Consider the following 22,178-nt stretch of genomic DNA (forward strand, 5'->3'; position numbering starts at 1 on the left):
ATATCTATCTCATTCTGGATCTGAGCTTCGATTTCCTGCTCTCGCCTGGGTGCCTGGCACGTGTACGTCGATAGTATCACTATCGGGTGGCATTTTGATTACTAATCCACCTGGTCTGTGTGTTTTTCGGTGAAAAATAAGACGTGTCTAAAGTGATCACTTTAACAGCCTATAGCTCCACAGCGCGTGGCGTGCACGCTTTAAAGGTGATTGTAATCGATTTCTCGCGAGGGGTTTATATATATTTGACTAAAATTACACCTATTCTAGAAAACTCGAAGTTGTCTGCAGTTGTGTATGAGTTATTTCTGTTATTTAGTATTAAAAAGATCTTTTTATTTAGCCTGCTAGGGATAATATTATCTATCTTACTAAAGCATAGATAGGCGTTAAAGAGGATAATAGAAGATAAGAAGCTAGAGTTATTACTTAAAAGAATTTTTAAGATTCTTAGGATTACTATGATAAATCTATTATAAGAATATATATAGATATAGAACTTTACAGTAAGATATCTAAGATATTTGAACTATACTAGGTAGGTAGTAGAGCTGCTAGAGCACGTTATTAAGGTGTATAAGACTACGCTAGCAGAGACTTATCTAGACTGGCTATTATTGCAGCACGCCCTTGCTGGTGCGTATGAGACCAACGGGCAGACGAAGGAAGCGGTAGAGTTTCAAGAGTATGGGGACAAGGTGTAGGAGACTATGATGCCGGTTACACGTCTGTTTCGACAGGTGTCAGATTGTGCATTGACGGACATGCATACTAGATCCGAGAGCCATAGAGCGTAATATAACTATCGCTCTTCTACTCCCTTAGAGATTTTATACTCGAACTAACTAGTTATATAGTTTAACTAGTGACAAGTATATACTAAGCAATGCTAACTTTAGAGAGGGTTTTCCCGAGCTACATTCGAGTGATACCTGGGGCCGGCTCGGTGGTGCTTCACGTTATTGCATGTGCTTTAGTTACTACTATACGCTGCGTGTACCTCTCTATGTAGCGGAGTCTGGCTCGAAAGCGCGCATACAGCTAATACTACTTTGTCTTAGTTAACGTTTTATTATACAGTCAATATATGTTTAGCAGAGAGTAAGCAACTTGATAATATATTTAGTGTAATTTGTAAACATAGACCGCAAAGTGTGTAGGAAAGTTGTTTTTGATACTACTGTACGGCTCTTGACCACGAGCATACCGTAGAGAAAGAGTGAAGCCGTTGCAAAGTCAAAGATTCTTTCATTCTTATTACTACGCACGGAGAGAGGTCAGAGTGTATTCTATAACGACAGGCTAAAGTCATAAGCTAATTATTATGGGATCTGGGCTTGATACGTCACTACGCCAGTCATCGTGAGAAATTAAACACTGCGATGCTGCTTTAAGGCGATAAGCGCCACCAATACACTACGGCGCCTAAAACCTAAGAGGGTGAAACACGGGCTGCTTTGAGACTAATATGTCTAAGAACAGAAACCTGCTGTCTGCTGTCGGTTTACAGTGACTAAAAGCAGAAAAATTAACGGATACTGGTAACCTAGAACGGAAACTTTAACGGGCATAGTGGCAAACAGCACAGTTACATAGTGGCCAGTATTTCCGCTTGTTAAGCAATTGACAAATTGCGGCAGACCGGGGTTCAAGTTCAATTCCCCGCTGGAGAGTCTTTTATGTTTTTTTGCTCGGTAGCTCAACATGAGCTAGCGAGACAGGTCAACGAAGATAGCCATCGAAGGCCCTGTTCTCGTTGGGTCAGTAGTGGTGATTGTATTACTTAGCCTGTCATCTGTGATCATTGCACTGTTCAACAAGCTCAATGCATAGAGAAGGAAGCGTAGCTCAAGGAAGGTTAATCAAAAGAAAGAAGTTGGGAAACAAGTTAGCCGAAGTAGGGCAACCCAACCTTAGTATTTACTGACTTTCCGGAAACTCATCTAGATATGAACGCACGAAGGAAGCTATGCACGTGATGAAATGGTAGTACAATCAAAATACCAAGAACTTGTGGAAGAACCATCAAGTGGCGGCGCTGTTGCGTGTGGCTACAATGGAGTCGCATATAAAAACTTAAGTCTGCCAGCAGACTTTAGGTACATGATTACTGCGTCGATAAAATCATAGGATTTTATCTATATCCTCATATTGCCCATCTAAGGACTTGCCAACATGTATGGCTCGTGCTCAGGCTGCGAGCATTGCTTCCAGATGTTCTCTACATAGAGGTACTGTGGCTCGTATGCTACCACGAACACCACTCCATCGCATGTGATGACAACCTGCCATAGGAGATAAATACGGCGAGACTGTGATACTTCCTACTTCTTATTCATGATGGGATCAGGCACTGGATGACTGGATGCCTCAACCAAAAGAAGTTCCACAGACTGTTGGCTTTGCCAACGAGATTATAGGCTGCCAAGGACTTTGGCTTGATTGGGAAAGTCTGACTGCTGCCTTGCCCGTCTTAGCAACTCTCTCCTTGACCGACGAGCATGATGCCCGCCTCACCGTTGACGACAATAGCCTTGCCACCGATGCTGAGAATAGGGCCGCCGAATCTTTTTTGAACACCCTAGGTCGAGACCCCCTAGAAGTCAACGGAAGTCCCGTCGGTAAGTCTAGAGAGATTGAAGGTAGCGCTGGGCGGAACAGTGACGGCGTTGATGGTGATGGGGGAGCATCCTGACAACTAATTGACTACCGCGGTAGGGTTTATCTTACTGGTGAAAAGGCAAGGGCTTCCGCGTTTAGCAGCCTTAAGATTAAAATGAGATGCAAAAATAGGCTCCGTAGTAGATGCTGTGATTACAATTGTTGTGAGAACAGAGTAAAGGGAACTGACGCTCAAAGTAGGCATCGTAGTATATTGGGAGCGCTCGATTTGGGAAGAATTTAGAAGCGAGACTTGAGTGTCTGACAGTCGTGACGATAATAGTGACTTGATCTCCCACAACATTTATACTAATCCAGAAAACATGCGGCCAATATAAGGCGGACACGAGCTCATCATTCATCTCCATAATACGATATTGACTGTAGAAAAATGCCCTAAAATATCCGAGCGGCTCCGTATTCACGCCATCTAATGTGAGATAGATGCTTTGTCTACCTACGAGTAAGCCATCGAAAGTACTGGGGTATCCGTGAGGTCCTAGTGACGCGCAGATGTCAAGACATCACAGGCTTCCGCTAAGGCCTTGATTGATATCTGCTCCCCTCGAAGTCAATATTTCCTTTCAATTGCATAGCTGCTCCTTCAGAAATCCGGGTTCCTTACATCTAGCTTGCTCACTAGTCCCTCACGGCGCACGCCTGTGGCATTCTCAAGAGGGGTCGCTAGCTCAGTCTGACCTCACAAGGCCGTAACAAAGGGCCCCTTGAACTTGCATTGAGTGATTAGAACAGACTTGACTGGTGGAAGCATAGTAACTGTCAAGCCTGAGGGTTATTCTACTCGGATGTATGGTTTTGTTTCGAAAAGAAATCGGCCCAGGACTCGCAATCGAGTCTGTGTTTTCAGCTAGTCATGGGAGAGCTGTGTTAGGTACCGCAGCCGTTCAGATTATACTAACCTGACCAATCCCAATGGATGAACACGCTACTAGGCGTTGTTGGCTGCATCACTCACGGCGCATTGACGTTCGCGCCGGAGGCAACTCAATCGGAACTTCACCCTTTCAGACCCACCCGACTACTGCTGTAGCAGCTAACACTTCGGCGTTGCAATTGAAGGCCGAATTGGTAGTGCTGGACAAGCGCCCGTCACAAGATAAGAGAGCAATACGGATTCTACGATGATGCTAGCTGGAGCTTCAGTACAGTAAGCTGCGCGATTTAAAGCATCCGCATCCGCATCCGCATCTGCATCCGCCGCCCCTTTTGGACAAGACCCAACCTTAGTTCGCCAAAGTCTAAGGGCGTTTCTGTATCAAAGTGCCGCTACATCGGTGACCTTTTGATACAGCAACATCTTAAAGCAGAGTTCGCGTAGTTTCACAGATTTTTTACACATCTCCGGGGCCCGACCGCTGATATAAGGAGACAGTTTCGCCATTATGACTAGAATCATAATCGACGTCGTCATCGACATAGGGTGTCCCTTCGTAAGTATGGTGCAAGTTACATAACTATTGGGTTTAAGAGCACATCTTAATTCCAAAAGCAGTGCTACGTAGCCTTAAAACGTATCAAGAGAGCTATTCAGACGCACCAAGATAGATATACCGACGATTCGATCATAGTCCAGTGGTATCCGATGATTCTCCAACCAAACGCACCCAAGGTCTCCATAGACATTTCAACCTACATTGCCTCAGTGTTCGGACAAGAGGCGCTAGACGCAAAATCAGAATGCGAACAGACGCTCAGTCGCGCCTAAGGCATTGATTTCAATAATTGTCGCAAGATTGGCAGCACATACGATGATCATCGCTTGATACATCTTGGTGGCGAGAAATCCAACACAATGCAGCTTGCTGTCGTGGAAAGGCTGTTCAAAGGTCATTTTGAGGATGGCCAAGACCAGTCATCCCATGAATTTCTTACGAGCGTAGCTATAGAACCAGGTATCGATATATCGGAGGCTAAGGCTTGGTTAAACTCACGCGCAGGTGGTTTTGAAGTTAAAGAGAAAATTCGCAAGGCAACTATGAGAGGAGTCAGAGTCGTTCCCGACATCAATATTGCTAGACGCTATCAAATTGGAGCTGATTATGACACGGACTCTATAATGCATGTACTGGGAATAGCTAGAGCTCGGGAAGTCTAAGAGTGCTGTTTCCGAAGATTGGGATGATTAGCTAGACTTGCTTGAACAAAGGTAATTGACTATAGGATTCTCACTAACTTCTCCAACCTCAAAGCGTTGCAAAGAGAAATATAATGAGTTGGAGCACAATTGATCTGAGGAGGCTGCAATGTTGCCAGCAGAAAGGCGGCGCATCCTGCCAAAAGCTGGTTATTACCCCACACAAGATGTCCCATACTTAGGTCACATATTGTCGAACTTGAAGGTTGGAAACTTGAACAACGTAAGAACAGCTGACGCTTGCACTTTATAAATGGGTCTACAACCTTAATAACACAATATGCTTCACACAGCTGTAGCAATGCCAGATCATAAATGGACCAGGCTGCAAAGTCTAATGTATGATTTGCAGTGCAATAACTATACAGCATAGATAGCATGAAATAAGAAAAGGTCACGAGAGGACACCGCAAGCACGGTAAAAAACACTGATATTGCGCATTCTTGCTATGCCTGATGAAGCAAGATCATTTTCCGGCCTTGTTGAGGGACGTGTTCGATAAACCCCCTCCCCCCCACCCACCCACACACACACCAAGCTATTAGACACTACAACACTGGAGACTTTAGATATTGACGGCTTAGCAACTTTTTAATATGAATTCACTGTCGTCGGGTAGCTATACACCATGCAGCAATCCCATATTTGTCAACTGACGGCTCACTAAGCCAAATTTTTCCACGAATTCCTTGCAGAGACTCGGTCCCACCAAGCCTGCACATTGGGACGACTTTCAATCAAATTACCCTCGTTGACCTCAAACAACTTCCCAGTTAACGGCATATAAAAGATGTCTACCAAAGAGAAATTGGTGCCGCCCATGTAATCCTGCTTCGCAAGGATACTGTCGAATACGTCAAGCTTCTCAGCGAGAGATTTTCTCGCGTTCTCGAGGGCTGCCTCATCAACAGGCTGACCAAACATGCTTCAAAAGGTTCAGTGATGCTTTCATAGAGTGCTTGTGTATGCAACTTACGGGCGGATCTTCTTCTGGCGGAATATCTCCTGGGCGAATGGGTCGAAATTATTTTGCTCGACAGAAGCCCACTGTTCAAAGAGAGCCCAAGCTTTCTCATCTCTGAGGGAAGGTAGAAGAGGCGTGCCTTGGTTAGCGAATTTTTGGGCTAAGAAACGCGAAATCGCGCGTGACTCTGCAAGTGATCAGTTCAGTAACGAAGAGAAGATCTCACAGCAAACTGACCAAAAAGAACGAAGCCGTTGTCTTCGAGGATTGGAATCTGACCAAAAGGATGCTTCTTCAGGTGCAGCTCGGTCTGAATTTCGTGATGAGTTCATCCACAGCTAAGACGGGAATTTATTTACCTTGTGCTCGCCACCAGCAATGTTCGGAGCATGCAGCGTGAAATCTTCGACTCCTTTCTCAGCAAGGACAAGTAGGGGGCGAAGCGTGCAAATTGACTGCGCAATGCCAGTAAGGGTGAACGACATGATGAAGACCAAAAACGATATCGTTGCGTGCAAAATTTTCTAGAGTCTGTTTTTTAGAGTAATAGCACTGCAGTTCATGATTTAAGTAGCACGTTCAAGGTCCGTTCGTCCGCTGCGGGAGAATGCTTCGTAATCTGTGTGTCGCAGCTTTTGAACAGCGGTGGGTCAGCACCAGTCGAGTGATGAAGATGACGCAAGCCTTTTTTGAATTGCTGACTGATCGACTTGAGATACATCCGCATCCCTAGTTGCGGAAGAAACCTTTCGCTCTAGGTGGCGCATTGTCAGATACTAGGTTTATCTGCACTGGAAGAGCAAACAGTGGAGCTTGTCAGGATGCTTTAGTTACGACAACCCTGCATTAGGATCTTCTACGGACCAAAATAAGTCCGAGTCGCTCTTTGATGCGACACTTGGCATATAGGCCATGCTAAAGTTTTGTCCCAACTTCAGATTAGTCACACATATTCCTGAATGAACACATTTGTCAAGCAGTAGGTCTAATGACAGGTACTGTGTTAAATCAATTGCCTCGTTCCAGTTTGCCACATCGGCTAGGGCTGATGAGTGCATTCCTATGACTTTCTAGAGACGACCTAGTTTGTATTGTATCATCACAAGCGATGCCTACTGCTTGCTGAAGCGTCCTCACTTACTGATACATGTGCTCCTGTTTCATTAGCTTTTGAAAAGGATAGGATGTGTGGGTACTGTCGTTGCAAAGCTTCAAGCAGTTCTAGCTGGAAACTAATAAGCTTAGGTGGTCCACCGCCCTGCCTACATTCGTGTTGATGTAGCGTGCATGGTAAAATATGCGGACGAGAAAAAAAGCCATTAAACATGCTATCTTCTTACAGCAACTATATCAATTTAATAATCCCTAACTAATAGAGAATTTCTTAACTACTGACTGAGAAACCATATTTACTAGGTTTCAGAAATTCCGGGACAAAGTCACCGTACCGCTCGTCCGGTCCACTTGGTTCCAGAATGTCACAGAAGAGTTCACGTGCCTTGTCAATTAACATTGGCACATTGCTTAATAGTCCTTCTGCAAGTTGTAGCCAGTCCACGACTTGCGCGAGCTTTGAGTATATTGACTGGATTTCTCATGTATCAGCTTATCGCTACAGAAATTGCAGGAACCCAGTTTGATTGCTTACCTCCCTTGTTTGTTCAAAAACCGTCACCTCTCCGTCAGTTTGTGAAGCGATTAGTGCACAAGTTGCAATGCTCCAGAATCTCCTACAGCCGTTGATAAGCAGGTGTACTTCGCATCCCTCTGATTCCAGCCGCTCTAGATATCGGACGAAGTCATGAATGAGTTCGACATCGGTTTCGGCGTGGGCCGATGCTGGATATGCAAGGGTTTCTGACAGTAAAATGAGGATTGCGGAGAGTGGGAAGCACAGAGTTTGCCTTGCTAGGTTGTTAGCTTCAAGAGATTGGTCACCAAATATGGCTTACAACAAACCTACCAGAGGTGTGTGAAGGGTTGGGGTTGCAAGCGGAACAGCACATCAAGTGTTCCACGGGCTGCCATCGCGCACCTAGCTCTAGCCATCCTGCTGGTAGTGAATGTTGTGTTCGATGCGGGAGACTGTAGTTCTTGCATTTCCGGATTCCATGTTGCCAGATCTAATAAAACCGCCGCTGTCATACTGACCTTGCTAATGCAACTGAGGTAAGTGTAGTGCAACATAGCGACAGGGATCTCGAGGCGCGGCGTCCCGCACGCTCTGGAATCAGGCTGGGTTTTTGTAGGCAAGAAACTTTTCCATTCCTCAAGCTCTTGGTGGATCTTTGTGACAGCTTCTAGCAGATCAGTGCTTTCCTGCATGGACAGTCGCCCGAAGGAAACTCGTTCGAGTAGCTTGTGTATCCGCAACTGCACAACTGCAAAAATTGCTTGTTGTCGAAGAATGCCGCCCTGGTGTTGCCTTGCAAGGCGTGCCGTGTCATCGCCAGGGCTGAAAACATGATAGTGCTCGACTTCGGGGAATTTAATGACAATAGTCTCTTCATCTAGCGGCGAGGGTAAACCATATCTGTGCGTCACATCAGCATTCAAAATGTACACCACCCAAAGAATCCGTTTATGTCTTTCTGCTACGTCAGCATCGAGGCCAACATAGTATTCCTGCTTATGCAGACCGAGCATATGGGCTATGTGGGCTGCAGCCGCTGTCAGCTGTGCAGCGAGGCCGGCGTCGGCTGTGCGTAGCATGAACAAGGCCATGACCAGTAGTGCTTCGCAAGAGACTATTGCAGGTCTTCGAACCACGAGCTCGGCGTACATCGCGAACGCGTTTTTGAAGAATGCCCATGCTATCGATGAAATTGCGGCGAGGGATTTGCTATCTGTCCTGTGGAGCGTAGATATCCCAAGGAGTGAGCATACAGTCATCCATCGGCACGGGTCGCTGTCGCAGTCGTCCGGGCCAGCAATGTACTGCTCGTCAAGTTGACGGAGAACGATCTCTTCTTCGAGGAAGACACCATGGAGTTGGATTTCTTCAATTACTGGCTGCAGTAAACACACGGTATGATGTTTAGGAGGAAGGTATGCGAAGACCTTTTTCCAAAGCAGCCCCGATCTACCCGGGTCTGGATTTGTTTCATTGTCATGTGAACGTCCGCGGCAAACGCGGCAAATTTCTTGGCGGCTGCAGGGAGTGTTCGTGTGGTCTCTTCTGTGGTCCACGGGCCTTGAGCAGGATCGTCCATCGCAGTGTATCTTAGCGTGATCTGTTCTATGGAAAGCCTTGTCAGATATCCAGACTCCGTACTGTCACCTGCATACTCACCTTCGCCGGAGTCTTGAGCCGTTCTGCCACTATGTACTTCGTTGTAGCTTCTTTGAACATCGATCTCGAGGAATCGTGCTGCAGAGGCTAGTCCAGACGACAGATCATCGTGAATCAGCTGTTGTGTAGAGTGCGCGCTGGGTTCTTTGCTGGAAAACATGAGTTCCTTATCTGCTTCTTCGGCGCTCCAGCAACGCCTTACTTCTTTCCGGGGCCCCGTTGTCGCCGCGCCGTGTATACGCAATGTCTACTGTGTTTTGCGCAGTGGTTACAACAAGGCTTTCCTCCATCACAGCGTCTCTTCCTTTGCTGACATTGCTGACATGCCTATTTGGTATCATTATCGGAGCTCGTGTCTCTTTCAGGGAGCAAGTCGAAGAGAAGAGTGCTTACATTGGTGATTCTTTTGCGATTGAGCATGTCTGCGAGAGTGTTGGCTTCGGATTTTGCTTCGATGCTGTGTCTCCTGCACTGACCATGCTAGAAAAATACCGAAAGATGGTTTCCGTGAACTCGTGTTGGTTGTGGGGAGACCTTCGTACCGAGTACGGACGCGATACGATCATGTGATTTCGGATGCCTCCCCAGTGCGATTCGAGCCCTACCTCGACGAAGCGTCGTTCAGAGAGCACGCCCTGTCTGAGATCAATCATACAAGGAAATTCTGAGGCCCGCACCGATGCTGTAGGCACGCTTGCGCCCAAATACGATGCAGAATGATGCCACAGAAGGCTTGACCACATACGGCATGGCGTGCGGATGTATTTTGTATCCGCATAGCAACCACCCAAAAGAGTAAGCTTGCACACTAACTAACGTGCTCCACCGATAAGCTGGAAACACCAGTAAGCTGAACGTCCCACCCAACCTGACGCGACGCTCTCCATAACTACCACCATGCCGCGACAACAACGCTCTAGTCATACTTTTGATTGAACTTTGTTCGAAGCTCTGGATAACGCTTTACAAAGGACTTGGCCTAGTTTTGGCTAACAGGCTTATAGTTGCGAGTAGCTGGCAAGGAATTAGCCAGGCCTTTAACAGTAGAGAGGCGTACTGGAAATCCTCGCCAGTCAAGGTCTAAGATATGGTCACAAAGCATCACCTCTTCGGTCACAAGGGGTCTTATTAAGTTAGGCTGGATATCTTGTCAGGGAGAGACTCCAGCAAGTCGATTATTAAGAGTTCTTTGAGAAACACTATATAGTGCTGCAGGACATCGCTGGCTAAGTGTTGCATTTTTCTAAATATCTAGTATCGCAAGCTATATTTAGGATTTTTTTTAAGAGGCGGGTACTTCTTGTTCTTATAGACTTAGAGGTAGCTTAATCGATCGATTCTATATAGATAATACTAGGGGAGAGAGATTAAAGAGTTGAATATGTTAGATTGGATTGATGTAATCTGTTCTTGTTGTTCGCCCTTATAGTCTGCTCTACTTTCTATCTATTTGTTATTCCACTACTATATTAGCTATAATGGCATCACGATACTCTGAACTGGAGGATAACCCTCGGGGATCTATCGGGTACCCCTCGGGCCAGGGCAGTCCCAGTCACGTGCATAGAATACATAGTCTCGTCCGAACCTAAGGTCACTCCTCAAGGATTCGTCTTAATTCATTTCAAACTCATATCTTTTGTGCTTATGCGCGAAACATCTCACACTTACATGTATTTATAAGCTGTGCCTATATCAACTCGATATTTTAAAATTCGATTCGATTACGCGGCGCTGAGCATCACCTTCTGACGTGGACGCCGCTGGGCCTCCAGCCCTTTTCGTCACCTTTTAAGGAGGGAAGGTGCGTTCGTTCATATATTGAAGGGAATTTTCTAGTTATCAGATGTTGCACGCTTCCTAGTAAGACCAATGGTCTCTGCTCATTATGGGAAAATCCAGTTACTGTTTTCACAACGTTGCAGGTATCTGTGGCCTGCTACCTATGCTGTACCCTGACTCACTCTATTCATTCCTGTTGTTTAACAAGTGGTTCCATTTGGCCATAAGTTACACAGCCTTGACGATCGGTTTGATTGCAGCTGTCCTCCCTTTGGCGATGTGATTTTACTTCTAGCAGCACCCTTTTGTCCCACTCTGATCTCCACCAAACGCTATTCTGCTCAACTTGTCCACCAGCGCACTTCCCTGCTTCACGCCACTTGGCACACTGCAGTAACTCGGCGGCACATCGAGACACGGATTTCTTGTGAAAAAATTCCTCGGCCGCAGCAACAACGTCATTGGCTCCGCAGGCATCACAGGGAAGTCCTCAGGCGAAGGGAAATGCGTGATACCAAAGGTATGCCACAACACGACATCAGTGTTGGTGATGTCGGCGGTAGGATTGGCCGCAATCCACTGTGGAATTCCCTGAGAGACTTCGCCGGAGGTTTGCGGAACATGGCGCCCTGCCGGGTGCAGCTGTCCATCATCGTACTTGGTGACGTGCACAGCGTGCCGCGCAAAGCCGGCACGCTTCCAAACAAGACCACCTGGCTTTGGAAGCAGCTCAGGGACTTCGCGGCTAACAAGCTTGTAGGAAACGGGCTTCTTAGAATAGGGATTGATTTTTCTCTCGTTGCAAATTTCCCATGTACGGCTTGTAGCGCCATTGTAGTCGGTGGCGGCCTGCTCAGGCGTTGCTAGCTTCGTCTTAAGCGCGTAGAAAGCATTGCCGTATTTGTTTTCTTGAGAGCCAACTTCGCCAGAGCCACGCGCAGCGTCGACCATGTAGACAGTGTTGTTAGGGCCATCAATATTAGGGTCGATACGCATGCAAAAGAGATGCTGGTGGTTGTGCGCGTTAACTCCTGGATACACTTGTGTGCCCCAGCCATGGAGATTCTCGTCTTCATTACAAGGGAATGTGTTCAAGATGCCAGTGAGTTTGATGTCCAGTTGAATGGTGCCGTCTTGATGTAGGATCCTAGAAATGTCAACAAGATTATATTTCCAGTTGCGGAAGCAAGATCTAACTCACCAGTACACGCAGTACTCGTAATTTGCGGCTGTGAAGATGTGGGAGAGGACCAACTTGCGGGCGCGCGTCACTATGACGGATTCGTCGCGGAAGTCGGTGTGTTTGAAGAGAATGCCTGCATCTTCTTCGTGGATACAGACGGCATTTTTGATGGTGATAGCAGCACCAGCCTTGTTCACAAACACTGCGTCCATATAATGGATGGCTCCCTTACAGTCGCAGCCAAGGCTGAGAGAATTTGTCATATATCCCCCACCATATTCTCCTAGGTCGAAGGCGTGTTTCCGTTGATGAGGGTGCTCTGGGTTTCCGTACGGAACCACCATTTCAGCGAGAGATAATCGCCAGAAAGTATCACGTTCAGCACCCTGGTCATTGAACTTGATATTTGAGAGAACAAGGCCTTCGCGGTAATTGAAGCCTACATGTAGCTTCCAGTTCTGCCAGCTAATAACTCTGCCATCGAGTGAAAATGAGACACCCTCAGGCTGCGTGATGTTGATCGGCTTTAAGTCTGTACGGAAGCCACCTTCTTTCTCGATTGCCGCAGCATGGTAGTTGTTCGGTGGGGCCTTATTCAGTGGCCGGCGAATAGGTGGAACATCTATATGGATGATTTCCTGCGTGTCGGAATTATAGATGGGTGTGAAATCCAACGGATAAGTGTATTGGCTGTCGTCTGGGTGCGGACGATAGTACATCAAAGCTTGTTGAAGTCGGATGTTCGAACCAAATCGCTCGTCATAACCAATAGTCCAGGCTAGTGATTATTAGCATTTCGGACCAGCAATAGACGTACAATACGGAGTACGCACGGTCGCAATAAACCTTATGCATGTCCTCTGGTGGAATTCCAATGATGCCACATTCCTCAATGACTTTTGGATCCTTCCGGATAGCCGACTCAACAATCTGAAGATCCTCTATAGTAATCTAATCATGGTTAGTGCCGCCGGTGAAAGCATTTCTCTATAGGATTCTAACCAAAGGCTGAACATCTGGCGTCTCTTCCCATTTGAGTATCTTGCCATCTGTCAGGTCTACAAGACCATCAAACACCTTGCTGCCCTTCCCGATGCATACAACATCCGCGACTCTGTTCGGGCGAGGGGTGTGCTCCGGGTCTTTGACCCACTTCAGCATGATCGCCTTGGGCGGCTCATACAGGGTGATTGCATTGAAAGCAACCTGGCTGTGCTCTCTCCGGATAACATCAACGGCATACTCAATTTCCGTCTCGATTAAAGGATCCAGCGGATGTGGAGCACGGCCAATGCCCGTCACATGGCTCGCTGCCTGCTTCAGACGATCCAGAGCCATAGCGTGTGCCTTGTAATTAATCGAATTGGTCCCCTTGTATTTCTTCAAAGATGGACAGAAGAGAAGAATTGAAGTAGAATCCGGCAGGACAAAGCAAACGCAGAACAAGCGTCTCATCCATCCTCTTATGTATAGCCAGCTCTCGTGGGTCGGCCTACCACCGCTCCAAAGCTAACTGCACGCTAAGACGACTCGCGCATGGTACACCCATCTAATCTAGAAGAAAGGCAACATATGGCGCATACGTGTGGCCCTGATAACTAAGTCCTGATTGCTTCAGTCCTGTCATGCGGCATGCGCTAGTATCCCAAACTTGCACCGATTGAGCTTGGACTATTCCGTTCCAGGCACATATAGCCTGGCCATTCCCGTTTAGGCAGTTTTAGTCAGAACCTGCCTCTCATGATCTTGCGTGCTTGGCTGTGCAGTGTAATATGGGCGAATTGGACATATGAGGCCAGATATAATATTCGAATTCCCATCCATAGCGACGTAATCGAGGCGTCGAGAAGAGCTGTATGAAAATTGCATCGACATGGCGGTATCAACATTGACTATCCGAGGTCCGAAGGGCAAACAAGTCTCAGTTTCTACGGGTCTTTTCATTGATAATACATTCGTTCCATCCCTCGAAGGCCATATACTCGACATCAAGAACGCATATTCCAGAGAAACCATTGGTGTCATCTCGGGAGCTACAGCAGCAGATGTTGACGCTGCGGTCGCCTCGTCCTCCCGTGCATATCAGGGAATATGGAAGCAGACTGCAGCAGCGAAGCGAAGGCAGCTTCTACTGAAACTTGCTGACTTGATCGAGCGCGATCTCGAAATCTTTAGCATCCTCGAAGGTAACGATGTCGGAGCACTACTCACGACAACAAGTGGTCAGCTTGGACCAATGGCTTGCGAATGGGTCAGGCATTTCGCTGGCTGGGCTGATAAGATAGACGGACGAAGTGCAGATTGGGATCAAGGGGGGGAGAGAGGGGGCTTCTCGTACACGCGCCGAGAACCCTACGGAGTTACTGCAGCTATTGTGCCTTGGAACACTCCCCTGTAAGTTGGTGTGTAGTATTTTCCGAAATTCCAAGAGATATTGATGATTGTAGAATGCTCACTTGCTGGAAGATTGCTCCTTGCATAGCAGCTGGGAACACGCTAATCATCAAGCCGCCTGAGGTGGCACCCCTATCAGCTCTCCATCTGGCCAAGCTGATTGCCGAAGCTGGATTTCCACCCGGTGTCATCAATATCATACCAGGTCTTGGCTCCACAGCCGGCTCTGCTTTGGCCCACCACATGAAAGTTCGCAAGATCGCTTTCACCGGCTCTACCCTTACTGGACGCGCCATCTTGAAAGCATCAGCAGAGAGCAACCTTAAAAAAGTGTCTCTCGAGCTCGGAGGAAAGAGCCCGACAATCATATTCGACGATGCTGACTTCGAAGAGGCGGTGACATGGGCTGCAATTGCAATCACTGCGGGCGAAGGTGAAATTTGCGCCGCCGGATCCCGAATTTACGTCCAGGACACCGTCTATGAGAGGTTCCTGAAGGCTTTCTCCGAACGATGCAAGAATGCTGCGCCCGGTGATCCCATGGCTCCAGAAACCAACAAAGGACCTCTCATTAGCGACCAGCAGCGGGAAAAAGTCTCATCATATATCGAAAGCGCGAAGGCGAACGGCACGCCATTGTTGCATGGCGGTAAGCGAATCGGAAGTAGCAATGCCATCGAAAACACAGCTTTCTTTGATGTACCTGAAGATTCACCTGTTATGAGAGAAGAAATCTTCGGACCCGTAGCGGTAAGTACCTTTTTTTCCTCTTCTTAAGAAGACGAAGAAGATGTGTGCATTGTGCGCTGACCCGTAACGCTTTCCACTTCATAGTCCATCGCCAAATTCCATGACGAAGAAGATGTCGTTCAAAAAGCCAACAATTCCGAGTATGGCTTGTCCGCCGCCGTTTTCACAAAGGATCTTGCCCGTGCGCATCGAGTTGCGGACCACCTCGAGAGCGGCCAGGTCACCATCAATGCGTGGGGAATGTTGGCTGCTAACATGCCGTTTGGAGGTATGATTATCTGCCATTTAGAAGCAGTGCTTTATTAATTCTTTTTCGTTTCTGGGGCTGGAAACTATTGCTGACATTGATAAAACAGGACACAAACAAAGCGGCTTTGGCAGAGATGGCGGTTTGGAAGCTTTGGAAGATTGGACTACAGTCAAGGCAGTTAAAATCGTGGTGCCACGTTTGTAGTACGTCAGATGATGTATTTTCTGCGGTTCGCCATATCGAAGTCTTGAGATAAGGGTGGAATGTTTAGGCATGATGATGATATCCGTATTTAGGCTAGTTACTGTTGTCTATTTTCCATGGCCGCTTACTTGAAGCAAGTCCATGTCGCGGTACACTAGGTACTGTTATGTCAAAATTTCACTTAACTAAGCTTGCTAGTCTGTTTAATTCTTTCTGTTAATTTGTTCATGCTGTAGAACGAGTCAGAGCGGGTACCTAAGTCTCGACGTCCATACGAGATGGTGCCACAGCGGGTTACAACTTGACCAATGTATATGTTGGTAAAGAGGGCGTAGAATGATGAGAAGTTTTATTGGTCATTCGAGACTAACGATAGTGAGAGGTAGAACATTTCGTTGATAGGAGAAAGTTCGAAACTTGAAGATGGGGCCAAAATTACATGTCACCGCTCGCAATCACGGTTACTTCAATGATTACAATTTTCCCTTAGAGCGTGCCGCACACTTGAAACACACCCCGTAATCATCCGAAGAGAATAGAACTTTGCTGCCGCGATGAATAAAAAAGCTGTCTCCAGGGCCCAATTTTTTCTCTACTCCAGTCTCGTCAGTCAGAGTAACCGTGCCTTGATAATGTCAGAATTCTGCAGTTTTGATCACGGAGATTTGGAATCCTCTAAAACAGTGATGACATACCTTCGTATACAACGCCACTCTCATCATAGCCATGAACCCCAGGACCAACTGGCGGGCCCTTCTCTATACGGAACCATATTCCAGCTAATGGGTCTTGAGCGGACTCTCCCTTAGAGTTAAATATATCATCTAGCAAACGTAACAATCAATATTTAATTTCCCGTCGTTTCTCAAAAGAGATAAGAGGGACTGAACTAACCGAAGAAAACATATCTGTCGACTTGATCAGTGATCTTGTATCTCTGAGCCGCAGACTTGTATTCGACTGGCATATTTGCGACAGTTTCCAAAGTTTGGACAACAAGAGCAGAATGATTGGCTGTCTCGTTCAAACGTGGATTTAGATAGTAATGTACGTAGATAGCAAAAAGATATCGATGCTTTAAGCTCTCTGGGTGACCTTCGTCTCATAGTTCAGGAGCCCCAACTAGTCAAAACGCAGTACCTGCTGGCTAAATCTTCCCAAAGTGGTAACGCCAGACATTGTCTAGCCGATTCGCCGACTTTTGCGGGGTTGCTGTCCAATCGGTATGCTAGACAACAATGGCATAGATTATCTACAACTCCAGGATACCATGTAAAGGCACGTGGTTTGCCATCGACTAACCATGCTCGATTTAGATATTGTCCTAGCGACATGTCAAGCAGGAACATAACTCGATACATCTAAAATGTCGATTGCTTACAATAGCCGACTTTATCTTGGAAGATAGTGGCACGTACATACTGATAAGGTCGATTTTAAGGAGAATGCTGTTCCGAATGATATGATAAGGAATCGCGTAACTATCAGCATCGCAAATCATGTAGATAAGACGTTTCTTTCTGGAAGCCGACGTCGGTTGCACCGGTGCGGCCACGTAACAGCGTTTTTGTCCATTTCGATAAACTTATCTAAAGCACTTCGTACAGCAATTGAAAGCACTCGCGACACGGAGATAATGCGCTATCACTTCGTGTTCTCCAAACTCTTTCTCACCAGATAAGTGTTCTCTTAATAAAATTCCAGAGATCTTCGAAACGCTGGTGATTGACTCTAGGAGAGTTTCATATTACAATGAATTGGCACCATTCCTTTGCAGCTCATAGGGCTACAAGTGCAATCACGATGTTTTCTATGGCGAGGGCCCCATGGGAGCGAATGTTGTAAACACGCCAATATGCGCGAGCAATCAGATTATGACGGCGATTGAGCAGTAGATTGAATAAGTCGCCGACGCAACTCCTCTTTTATTATGTTGTAGACAATGCGAAGAGAAGTATGATCGGTTGCCCATGACCAAACTAAAGACTGCATACAAGTATCCAGACGCTTTTGATAATCTCAAGTTACTTCCAGCCTAGAGCTTAGAATTCACATCCCCATCTTCCTGTTCGAGCGCCAACTTAGTAACTGCAGCCGCCCTCGTACCTTGTTCAATGGCACCATCAATGAAACCTCTCCAGCCTTGTGCCCAGTCTGCACTCGCCATGAACACACGGCCATGGGGCTCCTGGAGCGCCTTTAGGTTTTTGGTAGCCCATCCAGGAGAAGCAGCAAACCATGCGCCTTTGGCATATGGATCTTTCGACCACGTGTGAGATGCGTATCCCCGCACATTGCCATTAGGCTGAATCTTTTTAAACTCAGCAATGATCTCATCGCTGTTTGTGGGGTCTTGAAGCTTTCCACTCTGGCCAAACATCATGGCATATGTGCCTGCTCGGTTTGCGGATTGTGTGCCTAATCTCGTCAGTTTATGACGCAATTTGAGTCACGCTAGAGACTTGTACATACCATCGTGATCCTTGATCCCGAAAAGGAAACCACTATCTTTTGAATCGCAAGTGTTTGCGAACCAATTGCCTTGCACCTCATCCAACGAGACTATATACTTCTCACCATAGTTGATATGGCCGCTTTTAACTGCATTTTGCTTCAAAGGTGCGAGCGGTGGCTCGAACTCGATGTCGGCCAAGCAGTTGAGGGGAATGGTGCAAACAACACGTTTTGCGCTGTAAGCAGATCCATCCGCACAGGCAATGACAACCTTTTTATAGTCTTTGGCCTGCTTGACAGAAGTGACTGCCTTGTTGAAGACTCTGTCGCCTTGATACTCTGCTAATATATGACGGCACATGTTTGTCGTACCTCCGCCACCGAGTTTGAAGCCACCAACTGCATCGTACATAGTCGCGAGGCTATAACCACCAACAGCATACCATCGCAATGCATCTGTCCACGCTAGGTCTTGAGCAGTGCAACTGCCGAAGGAGTTTGTATGGGGGACAAAAAGATCCTTGTCGGATTGCGGTAAGTCCAGCTGGTTGAGTCGGTCTTGACAGCTTAGGTGGTCAGATTTCTGCCATGGCTGAGGTCGTGAAGGTTCATGTGGGTAAGGCATCACCTGGCGTGGAGTCATGCCATCGATGCTAAAGAATTTCTCGGCGATTTTCTCGACCTTCGCGTTGTATCCAGCGACGTCGTCTATCCTTTGCACACTTGATCCTTCTGGCTTATATAACACATATTCCATGTCTGTTGTTCCAGCTGAGGTCTTAAGGTACCTCTCCAGGCCGTGTCGATGTATTTCAGCGTAGACATGGGGTTGATGCCTGGCAAAATTTATTAGCTTAGCGTCACACACCCTCTTCCACAGAGTGTTTAATTACCAATGCACATATGTGCCCCCCAGTTCAATGTCTTCTCCCCATTCCTTCGCTGTCCATGTGCGACCGCCAATGCGATCACGAGCTTCCAGAAGTAGTACTTTTAGGTCACGATTCAAGGCCAGGTTACGAGCAGCAACAAGACCGCAGAATCCACTCCCGATCACGATAACATCGTAGTTGCTCCTGTAGAAGCGGTCAGATATTGGCACTACATGAGGTACGTACGTCTCAACACTATCTTTTGCCAAAAGGTAATGCTAGTAGAAAGTCCCCTGTTCATAAGCTTTACTTACCTCAAGTTTGCTGTGCTTGACACAACAGCGTCAGTTCTCAGACCTTTCGATATCCCCGACGAATCGTACTTGTGGCCTTCTTTCGTGTGCGACATGGTAATAATCGAGAGCACTATAGTTTAACTATCAAAGCTGTAGCCATGGTGGAGCCATTTCGCCCCAAGTTATATCAACGTATGAATATTCCCCACAAGACCAAGAAGGTAATGCGAGCCGTATCGGACACAGACCCATGCCTATGACTTGCGACCCTTGAACCCACAGGACGCCTTTTCCCCACTGCCCAACCCCAATGCGGTAATTGCATCCGAGGCCCGTGCACCATCACCTGCCTGTCAATCTCCGCATTTCCCCAGATCCGCAAAACGCCGCAAACAGTGATAGACGGAATTGAGTGGATCCAATAAGATAAGACGGACGTTTTCTCACGGCGATATTGTGATAAGCCACAGCTGGGAGTGGCCCAGTCCGTACTAATACGACATATGCTTCTTATACAACACTACTAGTGTCCACGTACTCCAAAGTGTCCCATGTATTTTGCCCCTCCCCTCGGCTTGGTCAAAAGGGTTGATCCAGGCGTTCACTATCCGTTCCACGTCGACAGCATCGAGAGTTGTGCGAAACACTTAATATGATAAGCAGCGGAGACTGTGAAAGAGCACGCATGTCTGGTATCGATGACAAGCCATTGGAACTGCTGACGCAGTCTGGATCCATATCCGGTACGTGCGTGGGCCTTGAGGCAAATGTAACAATCAAATCAGTCGCTTACCGCAAAATTATCGCGACACAGCCGGTCGTGGGAAAAGAGACTCGTACCAGGAAGGCTATGTGTCCGAAACCACCACGCGTGATATCACCGCCCTCGAAATCGCATCGATAGGCTGGAGCATTTGCAACAGCTGGGTGGGCGTTCTGTCAACACTCGCGTTCAACGTCGCAAATGGCGGGTCGCCGGGTCTTCTCTATGGCCTCTGGTTCGTCTTCATCATGTACGGCTTTGTGGTGTATACGTTGGCGGAGTTAGCCCGTGTTTATCCTTCAGCGGGCGGTCAGTAAGTTTTCTTCTACTCGGGTCTTTCGAGCCAGATACAGCACTGAAAGCTTGAACAGGTACCATTGGACGGCGGTTGTGGCCCCGAAGTGGTGCGCTCGTGCTACGGTAAGGGGACCTTCCTGACAAATGTTTTGGATCTGGGGGTTTGATTCGGAATACTGACATGACGTGTTTCCAGAGCTACGCATGCGGTATGATCAACATATTTGCCTGGGGGGCGCTTTCTGCCGGCGTGGCCATCATCCTTCCGCAACAATTACTGGCTCTTGTTATCACCTACAACCCTTCCTACGAGGTCGAGCGGTGGCATGTGTTCCTGATCTACCAGTCTGTATGTGTGATGTGCCTGCTGCACAACATTTTCAGCCTCCGACGGACTATGTGGCTGTTCGAAGTCATTTGCAAGTATTTCATATAATATTCATGAGATGACCATGGCACTAACTCTACACGATATAGTTGCGTTATCGCTCGCTGCTTTCATAGCCGCCACAGTCACTTCTCTAGCACGAGCCCCTCATTTCCAATCGAGTAAAGCCGTTTGGGTTACATTCGTTGACTTGAGCGGTTGGGACAACAAAGGACTGGTATTTTTTATTGGGCTTCTTACTCCAGGTTACATGTATGCTGGAATAGATGGAGCCATCCATCTAGCAGAAGAAGCTCGTAATGCTCGAACAGCCGTCCCCAAAGCTCTTGTGTCGATCTGGGGCATAGGATTTCTGACATCCTTCATAGTAGCGGTTGCATCCATGTATGCCGTCCAAGACTTCACGGCGGTTGCGACAACAAAGAGTGGGTAATACGTCACATTAAGCGAATCGACAGAATATCGTACTGACATTTGTGCAGCTTCCCTATTTTCGAACTTTGGCGCCAAGCAATGGATTCCGAGGCTGCAGCAACTGCTTTCTTAGTCTTCACACATGTAGCTGGATACATGGCCGTCTCAGGGTGCCAGCAGACCGCCTCGCGCCTGACTTGGTCATTTGCCCGCGACTCTGGTTTGGTTGCCTCTTCGAAGATCGCCCTCATAGACGAACGATGGCAGGTTCCCATATGGGCTCTCTGTGCAAATGGAGTCATGACATTCCTTATTGGATGTGTCTACCTCGGGTCTTCAACAGCCTTCAACGCATTTATTGGTACAGGCCTCATCCTTCAGCTTGTCACATTCGCATTTCCTGCAGCGCTATTATTATTAACGGGTCGACCAAAACGCTTTTTACCGCCCAACCGTACCTTTGGGTTGCCGATTGCTTTTGGCTGGGTCGCAAACGTCGTCACCGTTGCATTTGCTCTTTTCTGCCTCGTCTTCTATTGTTTCCCTCCGGCCAGACCAGTGACCGGGTCGAACATGAGTGAGTTCGATACTTCTGGCCTTCTTATAAGTTTGACATTTCTGACAGCTCCAGATTACGCGCCAGCTGTTCTTGCAGTGATAGGCATCTTTATTGTTGCAAACTGGTTCTTGCATGCAAGGAAACATTATCACGGACCACAGCTAGAAGATCTGATTGCATTGTAATTTGAAAAAGTGCTCCAGCCTCATTCATTCCAAACTATATCTATATTTTGATTTTAGAAGGACTGTTTTGATCCCTTTCAATCTATCTAATGATCGAATTTCTTCGAATTTTCGGCTCTTAAATTGCTACCAGCACTTTGTGTGAATCTGATATATATGTACGTAACAACAGAATTGTGGATATCGCCATTGAGAGATAAACAATCTTCACTTCTGCCCCTTCCCTCCACACATGACAGAACTTTCAGCGTACCCGTTCTCTATATCGTTCACAAGGGTGATTTCAATTGGTGATCAATAATAACCTACTAGTC

At 47.1% G+C, this 22,178-nt stretch overlaps 9 protein-coding genes across 9 annotated transcripts; 3 read left to right on the forward strand and 6 right to left on the reverse strand.

Moving 5' to 3' along the window:
• Positions 1-4,387: 4,387 nt before the first annotated feature.
• On the forward strand, positions 4,388-4,777 carry COCSADRAFT_81305 (uncharacterized protein; the record flags this gene model as incomplete). The annotated part of the gene is made up of 1 exon (XM_007697939.1): positions 4,388-4,777. A coding segment is annotated over one exon (390 nt), but the record flags the coding sequence as incomplete, so codon positions are not given.
• A 616-nt stretch (positions 4,778-5,393) lies between these two features.
• Positions 5,394-6,266, reverse strand: COCSADRAFT_109195 (uncharacterized protein; the record flags this gene model as incomplete). Its single annotated transcript, XM_007697940.1, has 4 exons — positions 5,394-5,742; positions 5,794-5,968; positions 6,019-6,091; positions 6,141-6,266. 4 exons carry the CDS (start codon positions 6,264-6,266, stop codon positions 5,481-5,483), a joined length of 636 nt encoding a protein of 211 aa, XP_007696130.1. The 3' UTR covers positions 5,394-5,480.
• An 899-nt stretch (positions 6,267-7,165) lies between these two features.
• Positions 7,166-9,290, reverse strand: COCSADRAFT_178363 (uncharacterized protein; the record flags this gene model as incomplete). Its single annotated transcript, XM_007697941.1, has 6 exons — positions 9,276-9,290; positions 9,074-9,222; positions 8,868-9,019; positions 7,745-8,793; positions 7,430-7,685; positions 7,166-7,366 (listed from the first exon to the last, which is right to left on the reverse strand). Exons 3-6 carry the CDS (start codon positions 8,991-8,993, stop codon positions 7,166-7,168), a joined length of 1,632 nt encoding a protein of 543 aa, XP_007696131.1. The 5' UTR covers positions 8,994-9,019; positions 9,074-9,222; positions 9,276-9,290.
• Positions 9,291-10,052: 762 nt separating this feature from the next.
• On the reverse strand, positions 10,053-10,223 carry COCSADRAFT_79116 (uncharacterized protein; the record flags this gene model as incomplete). The annotated part of the gene is made up of 1 exon (XM_007697942.1): positions 10,053-10,223. A coding segment is annotated over one exon (171 nt), but the record flags the coding sequence as incomplete, so codon positions are not given.
• A 786-nt stretch (positions 10,224-11,009) lies between these two features.
• Positions 11,010-13,376, reverse strand: COCSADRAFT_134423 (uncharacterized protein; the record flags this gene model as incomplete). The annotated part of the gene is made up of 4 exons (XM_007697943.1): positions 11,010-12,002; positions 12,057-12,816; positions 12,872-12,989; positions 13,041-13,376. 4 exons carry the CDS (start codon positions 13,374-13,376, stop codon positions 11,147-11,149), a joined length of 2,070 nt encoding a protein of 689 aa, XP_007696133.1. The 3' UTR covers positions 11,010-11,146.
• Positions 13,377-13,911: 535 nt separating this feature from the next.
• Positions 13,912-15,636, forward strand: COCSADRAFT_23003 (uncharacterized protein; the record flags this gene model as incomplete). The annotated part of the gene is made up of 4 exons (XM_007697190.1): positions 13,912-14,432; positions 14,486-15,182; positions 15,267-15,450; positions 15,539-15,636. The coding sequence occupies 4 exons, from the start codon at positions 13,912-13,914 to the stop codon at positions 15,634-15,636; spliced, it is 1,500 nt and encodes a 499-aa protein (XP_007695380.1).
• Positions 15,637-15,990: 354 nt separating this feature from the next.
• Positions 15,991-16,657, reverse strand: COCSADRAFT_109203 (uncharacterized protein). The gene is made up of 3 exons (XM_007697944.1): positions 16,531-16,657; positions 16,332-16,460; positions 15,991-16,261 (listed from the first exon to the last, which is right to left on the reverse strand). Exons 1-3 carry the CDS (start codon positions 16,601-16,603, stop codon positions 16,110-16,112), a joined length of 354 nt encoding a protein of 117 aa, XP_007696134.1. The 5' UTR covers positions 16,604-16,657; the 3' UTR covers positions 15,991-16,109.
• Positions 16,658-17,571: 914 nt separating this feature from the next.
• Positions 17,572-19,397, reverse strand: COCSADRAFT_178366 (uncharacterized protein). Its single transcript, XM_007697945.1, has 4 exons — positions 19,277-19,397; positions 18,984-19,166; positions 18,109-18,926; positions 17,572-18,054 (listed from the first exon to the last, which is right to left on the reverse strand). Exons 1-4 carry the CDS (start codon positions 19,369-19,371, stop codon positions 17,672-17,674), a joined length of 1,479 nt encoding a protein of 492 aa, XP_007696135.1. The 5' UTR covers positions 19,372-19,397; the 3' UTR covers positions 17,572-17,671.
• A 546-nt stretch (positions 19,398-19,943) lies between these two features.
• Positions 19,944-21,921, forward strand: COCSADRAFT_178367 (uncharacterized protein; the record flags this gene model as incomplete). The annotated part of the gene is made up of 7 exons (XM_007697946.1): positions 19,944-20,001; positions 20,073-20,334; positions 20,393-20,441; positions 20,515-20,737; positions 20,796-21,135; positions 21,189-21,697; positions 21,752-21,921. The coding sequence occupies 7 exons, from the start codon at positions 19,944-19,946 to the stop codon at positions 21,862-21,864; spliced, it is 1,554 nt and encodes a 517-aa protein (XP_007696136.1). The 3' UTR covers positions 21,865-21,921.
• Between the last annotated feature and the right edge of the window lie 257 nt (positions 21,922-22,178).

This window comes from Bipolaris sorokiniana, assembly GCF_000338995.1.
Source record: "Bipolaris sorokiniana ND90Pr unplaced genomic scaffold COCSAscaffold_2, whole genome shotgun sequence".
NCBI lineage: Eukaryota > Fungi > Ascomycota > Dothideomycetes > Pleosporales > Pleosporaceae > Bipolaris > Bipolaris sorokiniana.

Coding starts and splice junctions, on each gene's coding strand:
- COCSADRAFT_109203 (XM_007697944.1), bottom strand. CDS start 16,603: ATGCCAGTCGAATACAAGTCTGCGGCTCAGAGATACAAGATCACTGAT. Junction 16,461..16,530: donor CGACAGATATGTTTTCTTCG/GTTAGTTCAGTC, acceptor TACGTTTGCTAG/ATGATATATTTAACTCTAAG. Junction 16,262..16,331: donor GAGTGGCGTTGTATACGAAG/GTATGTCATCAC, acceptor GACATTATCAAG/GCACGGTTACTCTGACTGAC.
- COCSADRAFT_178366 (XM_007697945.1), bottom strand. CDS start 19,371: ATGTCGCACACGAAAGAAGGCCACAAGTACGATTCGTCGGGGATATCG. Junction 19,167..19,276: donor TCAAGCACAGCAAACTTGAG/GTAAGTAAAGCT, acceptor CCGCTTCTACAG/GAGCAACTACGATGTTATCG. Junction 18,055..18,108: donor CGGGATCAAGGATCACGATG/GTATGTACAAGT, acceptor TGACGAGATTAG/GCACACAATCCGCAAACCGA.